At 40.3% G+C, this 12,443-nt stretch overlaps 1 protein-coding gene across 4 annotated transcripts in view; it reads left to right on the forward strand.

Annotated features, from left to right (window-relative positions):
- CFAP61 (cilia and flagella associated protein 61) overlaps positions 1 to 12,443 on the forward strand; it is a 103,445-nt gene that overhangs the window by 42,331 nt on the left and 48,671 nt on the right. For all 4 annotated transcript variants that reach the window (XM_038176766.2, XM_072035186.1, XM_072035187.1 and 1 more), the window contains one exon: positions 6,857 to 6,984. In XM_038176766.2, coding sequence (XP_038032694.2) covers positions 6,857 to 6,984 — 128 coding nt within the window. The remainder of the gene's footprint in view (positions 1 to 6,856; positions 6,985 to 12,443) is intronic.

Below are 12,443 nucleotides of genomic sequence, written 5' to 3' on the forward strand. Positions count from 1 at the left end.
CATGGTAAGGCAGGAGCTCCTGGGTGCTCAATTTCTGAGGTGGTGTGCACCAGCTGAATTGTGGATACAATCACCAGAAGATCTGAAGGACTTGTTTAGCTTTCTTGCAGTTGTGCCTGGGGCATCTGGTACACTAAATGGTACAAATAGAGAAACTATGGCTATTCTTCCCTGGTGAGAAGGCAAGAAGCTGTTACTGGTTACGGATTAATTGCATTCTCTAGGGGAAGGTATGTCATTCAGGGGAGCTGATCAGTGGAAAAGCAGAGTTGTGCTGCAAGAGCAGGCCTGCTCTTACCCCTGCCAGGAGGCATGTGGGCCACAGGGAAAATGCAGATTAAAGTTTGCTTCCGTGGGCACCCCAGCGCTGCTTATCACCAGCACTACCGAGCATGGCACAAAGGTGCGCACCGGGAAGCTGCTGGTACCCACTGCAACTGCCAGCGCGGTGCAAGTGCCAGGAAGGTGCCCAGCAGAATGGTTTCCATGGCGTCTCCCGGAACTGCCTCTGCCTCTCCAGAGCAGAGACATCTCCATGCCGATGAGCAGCAGAGGGCTCAGTGCCATCCCTGTCCTCCTGGGCAGCAGTGCCAAGACTGTAGCTGCCCGCTTGCAGCAGCCTGGCACTGTGTGCCCGCCAGCATCGTGCAACCTGGGAGAGGTTTGGCGCATGACGGTGCCACCTGAGCTGCTGCTCTCGGCAGTACCTTGAGGTGCTGGGAGCCCAGTGGCACTGCCAGAGCACAGTGTCCACTGCAGGAATGCAGCAGGTAGGGCTCCATGGATGGCATGAAATCAGCAGCTCGGAGAGATGCAGTGCAGCCTAGGGATGTGTGCTGCATCACTCATGCTTCCACTGGGGGGAAGTGCTGTCAATTAAGAGGACGGTCTGTGGGGCTGCTGTCAGCACTGCAAGCCTTCATACATGTAGATGCTGGGTTTGTGTGCAAGATGGAGGCATCAGTTGTTCTTCTTGGCAGATGACTGAGGGATTGTTGGTGGCATCTGCAATGAGACATTGGGATAACCAACAGCACCGATGAACTGTGTGCAGTCATTTACCCACCCCTACACATTGGCCCAGCGTCCAATCCAGTTGCTGTTTCCAGAGTACTTCAAACTGCTAGGATTCTTGACTTGGTTTGGTGTTTCTGTGCAAGCTGTGTACAGTCAGAGCATTCTCATTGGAGTCCTTTATCCAGTGACTGGCTGTCTGCACTTCTCTGTTGTATGGACTTGAGCTACAGAGGTCAGCTCTTTGCAAGGATTTTCAAAAAGCAGGAAAAGGAGAGAACCTTCCAGCACTGCATCAGTAGCATCTACATTGTTATTGCGAGCTCTGGTTTTGCTGCTGTAGCTTCAGGCACAGCTAGAGCCTTCCTTGGAGAAAATCAATATAGCTTCTTGATGTTATGTGCAATAGACCTTTGATGGTTTATATAAATTTGGCATACGGAATTGTAAGCCATCTAGTCCAGCCCCTCCTGTATTTCCACATTTATGCTTTGAGTCCAACTATATAATATCTGGAAGGTATTTCAGGCTGAGGATCCTAAATGATGCTACATTTTTGTGTATTTGTTAATCTTGTCAAAAATAATGTTTCCATTTTATTGCCTGCTTCTCCTCTCCCCTCCAAACACTTGTGGGATAAAAATAAGTAGACAAAGATGAACTGGGAAGCAAGAATTGCCAGCAGAGCATTAGTGACTTTCTCAAAACAACAGATGAGCATTGACCTCTGTAAAGCTGATTTCTTTATCTTCAAATCTCGGGAAACTAACTCTGAGAGCCAGCTGTTTGCTTTGCCCACTTGCAAACTCACTTTACGCACTTGAGTGGCTCTGCTGCAGTTCCTGTGCCTTCCTGCACATCACTTTCTTCAACCAACATGGGGGAGAACTGAACTCTCTTTGAAAAAGGCAATGTTTAGAGTTTAGTCATTTGTTCTTTTAAGCTGAGCAGCAATCATGAGATCTTCATGCAAGTGCCCAACCCTCTTGGGGTTGGACAAAGAGTTAATGTTAAATAACTGGCCAAATGTTAACACTAAAAGGAAAAAAAGAACAGTTTCTTATCATGGTAACAGTGGTTCTGCAAGGATATTAAACATGTGTCCATGTCTGCTCTCTTTTGCTGCTCTTTGGAGTTTGACAGTGAATCCCTGGTTTCATAGGGAGTCATAGGGATTGTCATAGGAATAATCATGAATGTATAATTTGTGGTTTTTCTAGAAGCTGAAGATCAGAGTTGCCTCATATGAAGACTGATGTAATAATACTGACTTCATTCATAAAGGCCTTTTGAGGGCTATGCATGAAAAATGTTATATAATGGCTACATTTTATCTGGTTAGTAAAACCGAGTTACTAAAGAAAGGTTCTTCTTAAAAAAAAAAAAAAAAACAACAAAAAAAAAACAGTTAAAATTAAAAAGTTATTCAGACTGCATTGCTGTTGTTGTTTTTTTTCTTTGTTTGTTTTTCTTGTGAATCAAATGGAGCTTGAAATTAAAACAGGTCTGTTTGTTCACTCTCTTGTTTGCCTGCCACTGTTGCTGATCTCAGCACTGGTCCAGGAACAGGTTTGTTGATTGTTTTTACTCTTTCTGATGCTTTTTAAAGAAGTAGACTTCAAGTTAAGTAGATCCTGCATGGCAGTACCTGTCATTCAGATTTCTCAGTGGCAAGTGCTCAGTTAAAACAAAAGCTTTGCATACAGGTGTGGAATCACAGAAAACAGTGCTAGAAGGTGCTCCTTGCTGGAGGCCTCCCCAGGTGGTGCACTGTTACCTCCAGGAGTAATAAAGGGTTTGTAAAGGTGCCGAACATACAAGTGAGTCAGTTCCACGCTTACCTAGTAGTGCCCTGAACTCAAGAGTCAGGCCTTCTGAGTTCAGTGGCACTCTCACATACTTAACATTTAGCAAACACTTGATTGTTTTCAGCTGGATAAGGCCCAAGTGCTCAGTGTGTAATAAAATCAAGTCCAGTCTCTGCAGCTTTACGGAGTCTTTGCACGAACAGGTCTAGCGGTGGCTGCAATAGCTCTCCTTGACACACTTGGGATGTTTTACTAGGATGTATTTACCAATACCCAATTCAGAATATCCCACTGCTCCTTTTCTGTCAAAGCCCTGTCCAACTTCTTTTCATTCTTGTTTGTTTGGTTTCCATTGTTTCTGTTTAAATGAAGGTGGAATTTAATATAAAACCAAACCTATTTTAAAAACAATAGCAATAAATACTTGTATATATCTTACAAATAGTCCAGGGCCCATTGCTTAAAAAGAGAACTAAAAGAAACCACAAAATACTCTCCATCTGAGTTTGTACTACCATTGTACACTGTGAGTAAATGTACAATTAATGCATTCCCAGGCACTAGGCAAACGGGGTGGCTACCCAGATGAGAGATTTGCATGTGCCTTGTGGATGTATGATGCTGCTTCACCTGCTTTGGAAGTGGAGAGGAAAAAGTGCATATAAACGTGTTCGCTAAAACCAAATTACTATTTTTTTTTCACTGCTTACTTAGTGTAGAAGGATGTGTGATTTTTTTTAATTCTGTAAAATTTCTTCTTCTGGAACATATACTATGCGATGATGAGTAAGACATGATTTACATGCAGGATTTGTGTTTTCAGTGTGAGAAATGCATATGCATTTTTAATGTAAGTAAAGTTTGAAGGCCTCTAAGTGGATGGCACCGATGGTCTACATGGAGACATATCCCCCATGGGCTAATCAAGAGAAGTCGCCTTTGTCAGCAGCTGGAATTGAAGCCGTAGGTGGGCGCTCTGCCCTCCCAGGTGGAAGCAATGTGACAGGTGGTGCAATGGCAGAGCCTGCCAGATAAGAGAGCAGAAGGGGAAAAAAAAAAAATTAAAAAAAAATCTCATTTTGACAATCAAAGAAAATACTTTTCTCTGAGCTATGTGTGCCTTTTCTAACAATGGCAATAATTGTTTTTCACTTCACATTAGTTAATGATTGTTTTTTTATTTAATAAATCCGATACAAAGTAAACAAGTTAGATTTTGCTATTGACCTATCAATTATGATGTCTGATTGTTCCTCTGGGGAACATATGTAGTCATTTGTCCTGACATTTTGTTAAAATAAGGTGGTATTATGGGACCAATCCACCTAATTCCTTACTCCCTGGGGTCATTTAGTGTACTTAGCCGTTAGAAAGGTGATTTCTGAAGCATGACAGCTGTTGGTATTGGGACCATTGTGTGGCAAACAAAAACGGTTATATTCTACTCATATGCTGCCTTTGTATCATTGATACAGAAGCCATTTCATAAATTAGATACAACTCTTCCCTAGAAAATCGTATTACTGCTTTATATTTCTTTGTTGGAGTGCATTAAAAAAAAAAAAAAAAAAAAAAAAAAAAAATGACAACGACAACAACAAAAAAAACAGCACTGCAGTGGAAGATGTTTGAACTTGGCATTGCTGTAAGGTCTTTTGGGTTTATCCTATTAGTGGCCAACATTCCTGTCTAGTTATTTTGGTTGATTAGACACATTAGAAGTTTCTCTTCATGTTCTTCTTACCATTTTATTGAATTTGTTAAAAGCCATGCTTCAGCAGAAGCATCACTGATAATTTTTCCTTCAAAAGGCATTGCTTTTTTAGAAATTTGCTAATATGTGTACAGCTAAAAATAAAATAAAATAAAATAAAATAAAATAAAATAAAATAAAATAAGCCTTTCATTGCTCCTGACTGCAGAAGTCTTTCATTGCTTCAGACTCCAGGGTCTGAACACACAGCACCCTCAGCATGTGTTTGTGGTGCCATGAGATTTCCATCTCAGCCCTTGCAGAATAATGCTAGGCGTTGCAGTCAGGGCTTACCCATTTCGTATGCTATAAAAGCATAGCACAAGTTTTGTTTTAAGCAATGCTTTTATCTGCACTAATAATTTTCATCTATTCTTGTTTCTGAAAATCTTTAACAACAACATGTTTTCAGTGAGATATATAATGTTTGTTCAGTTCCTGAAATGTGGAAGTGTTATATCTTCATTTATGATCAAACTCTTCTTATTGGCAAACCCTGCTGTAAAGAGTGTTTAACCATGTTAGGAAGCACAGGCTTGGGATTAGAAAGTTGCACTGGATCACAGAAAGCTGCGGATGCCCTACATATCGTCAGCTTGGGCAGCACTGCAGCCATTACGTGCTCAGACTTGGCTATGGCTCTTCGGTGTGGGGCTGGCTGAGACTGCGGGCACGTGTCAAGCTTTGCACTGCCAACTTCCCCATTAAGCAGCACAGTGGACCAGCATACTTTCTAAGGTATCTTCTGGAATTTTCTCAGTGGAGTTCCCTACTCATCTCAGAGATGAATCTGGCTCACCACTGGATGTCATCATTGCACTGTGAAGAACTACAGCCAGAAGAACATTTATCTGGCAGTAAAAAAAAAAAAAAAAAAAAAAAAAAAAAAAAAGTTGCCTGCCCAAAGAACACATTTAATTGCCTTGTCTTAAGTTGTTTCCTCTAAAGTGATGACGGTTTGCAAATAGTTGCAAAAAAAAAAAAAATTGCCTTAAGATGTGGCAGAACACTCTGGTGTGGTATGCAGCTTCTGTAGCGAGACTGCTGAAATCTCATCTGTAGGTCACCACTGCAAAGACATAGCGTAACAGATTGCCTGGGGATCTCAGTATGCCATATTCTTCTTGAAAAGGCCAACGTCATTGCCACGGCTTTAAAATAAAGTACTTATTCTTCATATGTTGAGTTACTCTGTAGACTAATATATAGCAAATATTTCTACTGTAATTTTATAGAAGGAATTTAGAGGGCTTAATTTTATTAACCTGATGTATCCCACTAGTAATAGAGGAAAACCTGTCAGAAGTCCTACATTGCTTCCTCTTTAAGTGACACTGCAGAAACATATAGGAGAAGTGGCTGACAAAGTAGCCTGGTTTTCTATTTCTCCCTTCAGTGCATCCATAAATCTATAATTATTCAGTCTGTGAAATGTGAAGGTATATAACCCAAAGCAATACATAAGAAAAAAAGCAGAGATGTGCTGTAAGATGGAAAGTGTTTCCCTGTCTTTCATCAAAAATTTGAAAACTAAATATAGTTTGGGGCAGAAAAAATAAAAGTCAAATGCAATGTTGCCTCTTGACTCTCTTCTATTTTTGTTAATCTTTCAGTTAGTTCAGGAGATCTAAAGAAACAGTTACAATGAAAATACCTGAAATTTATTGTCTTAACCATGTATGCATTACATGTGTATGCATTAGGATAAAGAAAACTGAGAAGGTTGTTCTGTATTTAATAATATATATGTATATTTTGAAAGAGATTGTGTATTTAGCTAGCACATTGAAAACAAAGGCATTCAAGACACAGCTTCTTAATGATTTTACAAGTAAAAGCATTTCCATAAATGAAACAGCAGGAGTAAAAATTGCTCCAAAAGGTAAAAAAAAAAAATGGTATCAGCATCATGTAAATATGTGCCCCAGGAGTTAACTAAATGGTGGTAAATTCTAGAAGAGACAGTATTTTTAAACCTTACAAGACTTTATAGTGTCTTTTTAAAGAGAAGCCAGAACATCAAGCTCTACTAATTTTGTGACCTATTAAAGATGCATGCATTTCACCATTTTCAGTACCTTTTATCTACTGTATTATCTTGTGGTGTCCATGGGAAAATCATGATGATAGTCATGTCAATGACCTGTAAGTTTTGTATGAGTGCAAGGCAGGACAGTGCTGATGGTTTAATAATTCTTAGCAGACTTTTCCAGTTATTTTTAATGTATATCTATGTCACTATGTCATCTTTTTTTTTTTTTTTGCTTGTTGTTGTGTACAGCCGAGTTACTCTTTGAACCACATAAATCGAAAGTTAATAACAGAATCTAAAACGTCCATCAACAGTAGAATTGTGGTGGTTGGTGCATCTGATGTTGGAATCTCATTTCTAGAAACGCTTGTTTTTTGGTAAGTTTTTAATTTTATTTCCTTTACTGAGAAGAATACATTACCTTTGTTTGAAGGGGTTTGCTTCTTCCATTTAAAAATCATTTCAAGCTGCTTTTTTAGCCAAAAAAAAAGGGAGGAAAAAAAAAAAGTGTAGACGTGCGTTGACTCTGTATCCAAGCCGTATCTGTTAAAGTTCCGAGCCTGTAATTTGAAAATGTAGAGACGTTAGTGTCTCCACCCTGACTAACTGTGGAATTCAGAAGTGCTTGCAAGAATACATGTAGATCCTCAAAAAAAAGGCCCACCAAAAATGCGAATTCCACATACTTACAATCACTTTGACCATTAGTCTTATACAAAACCACTGTAGGTAGAGATTAAGTCCATAGCCCTTCACATGTGCTACAAAGCACTATTGATTGTTAAAGCTAGTTCTGCCTATTGGAACCACAAATCACTGTCTGAATCCCTCCATTCTCCTACCTCGTGGTGTTGTTTCCAGAGCTGTGCAGGATGCCTAACACAAGCTTGTTGAGATGTACCCTCATGAAATGTACCCTTCGCCAGTAAGGCGAAGTAGCATACCTCTGATTCTGATGAGGCGTTTGTTTTGAGGAGTGCTTGGGAACTGGAAAATTGCTATTTCTGGCCCCTCTGCCATTTTTACTGTAGGCCCTGGAGTGAGCACGGGAAAGGTCTGCTCTCTGGCAGTTACAAGCCTGCCTGGTGGCCCAACAGAAGGACAGGCTGTTAGCAAACATTAAAGAATTTTTCAGCAGTAAAACTGGAAATTGGCTTTGTTTACCTCGGGTTATCCAAAGTGGAGTAAATAAACTATAAACTGGTTAAGAAGGGGGATAAATGTATGCAACTGTTTTTATACCTTCCTCTCTCTAAGCCAGAGCCAGCTGTGGACACAGATTGTTTTACAGACTTTCCAAAATTAGGAAGGAGGACCCTCTCTCTGCTATCTCACTGCTTACACCTTCTATGCCAGTACCCCATCCATACCGATTTTATGGGGTTATCAGAATGTTAGTCTGTATGAGAATGCAATTGTTGTTTTCCTCATAGGTTAAACATACACATTAGAAATGTCCGGAAAGCATTGCAAAAATGAACATAAAATGCAAATTCTGAATGTGATCATGACAACAAAGCACTCATTACAAAAACTAGTGGAGTTTGGCATCTGTATGGTGGGCAGAGAATGGAAAATTCTGCCTACTTTTTCAGTTAAACCAGAAGTTGGTACTTCTACAACCATTAATGACATCACAAATTAAAATATCATTATAGCAAGAGAAGTTGTTGCACTGGTTTATGAATATTGTTAAATTACTAGAACAGTGAAGAAAAAACATCTGCTTCTTACTCTTTTCTTGGCTCCTGACTTTTAATGTAGAGCATCCTCTATCCGCCTTAGGGTAAGAGCACTTTCCTCTCATCTTCCTGTTCTCAGCACTTTTAGGCATTTAGTCCTACTCAAAGTTCAGCTGAAAACATATTTAGCGCTATTAGCTGCTTTCTCATTATTCATCCTGTGCTGCTTATTTCTATGCTTTCGGTACAAAATACTGCGAGGGGAAAAAGAAAACTATTTGTGCACCAACCAGGTCTGTCCTCCTTAGCCAGAAGGTGTCTACCTGTAGTGAACAGGACATACAGATGGCATCAGGGTAGTGGGGAAATCATTTATATGTCTGAGACACTTCAGCCAGTTGTTTTATTTAAACTATATTCTAGGAAAGAGTTTGTGCAGAACATGTCCTTCTTGTACATAGGAGAGCACTTGTCTTCAGCACTGCACAAATGGAGTGCTCCTGCTTAGGAGAAATTGAGTATTGCTCGGAGAATGCAGAAAGCAAGCTGTACTTAGTGCAAAATGTCACAGAATTTATATTAACATATGTACAAGTTTAAGAAAGATTTTTTTTTTAATTTTCTCAGCAGCAGCAGTTAAAGAAAGTCTGATCAATGCGAAGGTCTTTTAATACAATCTAGTTTGATTTACTCATAATTTTCTAATACTCTGTGCAAAGGTTACATGCACTAAAAATAGCTAGATTGAATCAATTTGTAAGCCCCTAATCCTTAAAAAGAGGAAGTAGTTTTCTCCTCATTATTCTTCATACTTAATTATTTTACATTATCAGTCACCATGGAAACACACAAATGTAATTCACTTACCTACCTAACAATTATTAGAACTACATTTTACAAGTGTTTTCAACCTGTTTGAGACTAAAGAAATATATTTTTCAGTGGACAGGAAAATAACAATGAGAACAGTGTCTCCTCCCTCGAGCATGCAGAAGGCTGCCTCTTGCTCCACTGCGCTGTGCCAGCGGCACGGCAGCTCTTGGCTGATGTGCCTGAGGCAGAGTGTGGTGGGGCAGGGTGCCAGGGAGCAGCCACGGGCACTGCGTCCCATCCGCGGGAACAGAGTGAGCTTTGAAATGCTGCTGCAAAGTGGGGGTGGATGCTGGGAACCACCACCTTACAAACTGCTGCTGCAGTCCTTCGCTCTGGTTCGTTACTGTGCTTTGAGAGTTTCTTGGACCAGGTCATCGCAGAGCTCAGAGCGCTGTCCCAAATCAGTCCTGGCTGTTTCAAAGGGCATTGCAAAAATGCTGCAAGTGAGTATATGGAATGACCTGCCAGTAGGGGAAACTTCTTCCTAGTGCCGGCGTACTGTGAGCCTTGGGGTACCACCTCCGATGTGCTTAATCTAATGCCAGGTCAGTGAAGGTGATCTCATTGGGCGTGTTGTTTACCATCAAAATAAATAGCTTCTGCTGATTTTCTTTTCTTGAGTGCAGTTGCATTCGAATCTGTTCCAAGCTATAGTGCTGCGTTTTTTCAGGACACATAAGAATTTTTCATCCGAGGGACAGGCAGATGTTGGGAGGAGGCAGCTGTGGGCAGTGGTACAGCTGTGGGCTTGGCTGTGCAGCTGCCAGCGGGTACAGGTGTGAACGTGGGCGTCCTGAGGGCCTGGTCAGCATGTGAGGAGCTGCAGCAAGCTAGGCAGCAGCTCCAAGGTGCTGCAGAAGGGGGACAGCGAGTTGCATCATAAATTGCTTCAGTAATTAACTTCCCTGCAGGAACATGGCAAGCAGGCAAGCAATTGTGATTCCTACAATTCCTGCATGAGGCTTCTCCTGGGCAGTGCAATTATACGCTTCCCCTTGCACAAAGCTGGGACTTACGTCGCTCTAGCACTAGGATGGGGCATACACAAACTGCAGCAGCATCAGACCGCTTGTTAAAGCAATGTAAATTCTGAGGGATGGCTAGTCCTAAAGGAGAAGTAGTAACTGAACAAATATTCCCCTTGTGAGAAAGCAGTTCAGCCCGGCAACGTGGAGGCTCTGCCTCTATTGTTCCCGACCCTCTAAACTGTCGTTGCAACTGGCACTGCTGCCTCCCTGTTGCTGTGGATGTGGGGAGAAAACTGTTTCAGCCTCAGACTGAATCAAGCCAATTAAATCCAAAGCGTGGTTAGGCTGAAACTGCAAGGTGTTTTTAGTTTCGTTTGAGTGACTTGGTGTTAAAAAAAAATAAATTAAGAAAAAGTGGTAACAGGTCCTCCAGTAGATACATCTGACCTTCACTTAAGCTTGCAGTGCTGAGTCACTACCACTGACAAATGATCATGAATGAAGACCCTAAAAAAGTCTGATTTAAGAAATTTTAAAAAGTTATATTTTTGTTGTCCACACGGAGATCAAGTACACATATACTTTATAAATAAGAAAGCTGTTTTATGCATTCAGCTTGCAAATGTTAAGTGAAAATTGGATCTGAAAATGATTTGAGCACAAAAAAACTATTTTCGTTAATTTGAATATAGAATATCAATAACTATGAATATGAGAACAGGCGTAATGGGTTGAATTCAGAGTTCTGAAAATACCAATTCTTGGAGGTGAGCTTCAGCAGAAGAAAGAGCAACTGCAGATAAATAATAGATTTCAAACACTGTGAACACCTAGACATTAAAGTACCAAGCTGAATAGATATCTGTTAAATCATTTTCCCCTACATGTAGTTCCTGGAGAATGTCAGCTCTAGCACATTTTAATCTCTTCCTATTCCCAAGAACTGAAATTATTTAAAAATAAACTCATTGTTAAACACTAATTTATCAGGAGAGCAGAGTGTTTTGTTTTTTCTTGTTTGCTTTTATGAGTTAAGAATGATGGTCGTAGCAGCAGAGTTAGGCCAGAAAAACATCCAGTTCAAAAAATAGCATTTGTACTTAATTCTGGTGAATGATTCACAGAACAGCATGTTAACTAGTATGCTCTCAGGGCAGGTGATTGAAGTTTGGCTGCAAGAATGCAAAAACCTTGCTCACAGCAGTATCTTGTCATTGGTTCTGCTGTAGTGAACCAATTAGCTTCTTTTCCACCTCTTTGCATATAGCTGTGGAAAGCGTTATTGTCTTCTAATTATAGGGAAAATCCTTTTTAATCCATGATTTCAAAAACCTTTTAAATCCAACCTCTTTTGTAAACAATGCCTTATTCTCTGAGGATGGTGCAAATATACATAATGTACTACACAAAATAGCAATAAATGAATGGCAGCTAAGACCACATTTTGTATGAAAAGGTTGTGAAATACATTTCTCTTTCTATTTGGATGCTTTAAAATGGTTATTGCATTAAAAAGTGAATGTATTAAAGTTTTTGTTTTTGTTTTGTCAAAGTCATGAATTTTTCTCTTAAAATAGAGTTAGAATCCAATACAGTCAGTCTGCCTGCAGGACAGCTTCTCCCTTCCTGAGTTAAAGGTGTCTGAGATGAGCATAGAAATGGCTGGGGATTTTAAAGCATGCTTTCTGACAGAACAACTACAACTGCCGTTATCTGGCAGCACAGTATTATACGATATCCTGCACATCTGTCCTGTTTGGCAATAGTTAGCATAATGCTTGCTGTTTAATTAGGCTTTTTACCTTTGCATTTGTCTGAGAACATCTGAAGCCTTCCATGTTGCCTGTCACTAATTAGTTGACTAATTAAATAGTTAGTACTTCCTTGCTGATCACAGAGCTAACATGTAATGAATGGTTTAGTGATCTTCATTGTTTTATACTACCTGTCTGTGCCACAAGAATCGGTATGTATGTGCTTCCTTTTGACTGCTGTTTTTTCCTACCAAGGCAAACCCAGAACAATGTTGTAGTTGACCATGTGTTCACTGTCACCAGGCCCACATCCTTCAGACATTGTTGCCTTCCATCATTTCTGGTGAATAGAGATCAAGTTGTGACAGAGATAAATACAATAGGTCACATCTCGCCTTGTTGTGTAGTCACTATCACAGTGAACGTTGTCAGTGACTGATACCAGACATAAAATGGGGAGAAGACACGGGTCCTCATTATTCCCAGCAGCCATTTGACTAGCCTCTGCCAAAAAATGGCACTCAATTAGCACCGATGTTTTGTTATCTTGTAGTTTATA

This window comes from Anas platyrhynchos, chromosome 3, assembly GCF_047663525.1.
Source record: "Anas platyrhynchos isolate ZD024472 breed Pekin duck chromosome 3, IASCAAS_PekinDuck_T2T, whole genome shotgun sequence".
NCBI classification, from domain to species: Eukaryota; Metazoa; Chordata; class Aves; order Anseriformes; family Anatidae; genus Anas; species Anas platyrhynchos.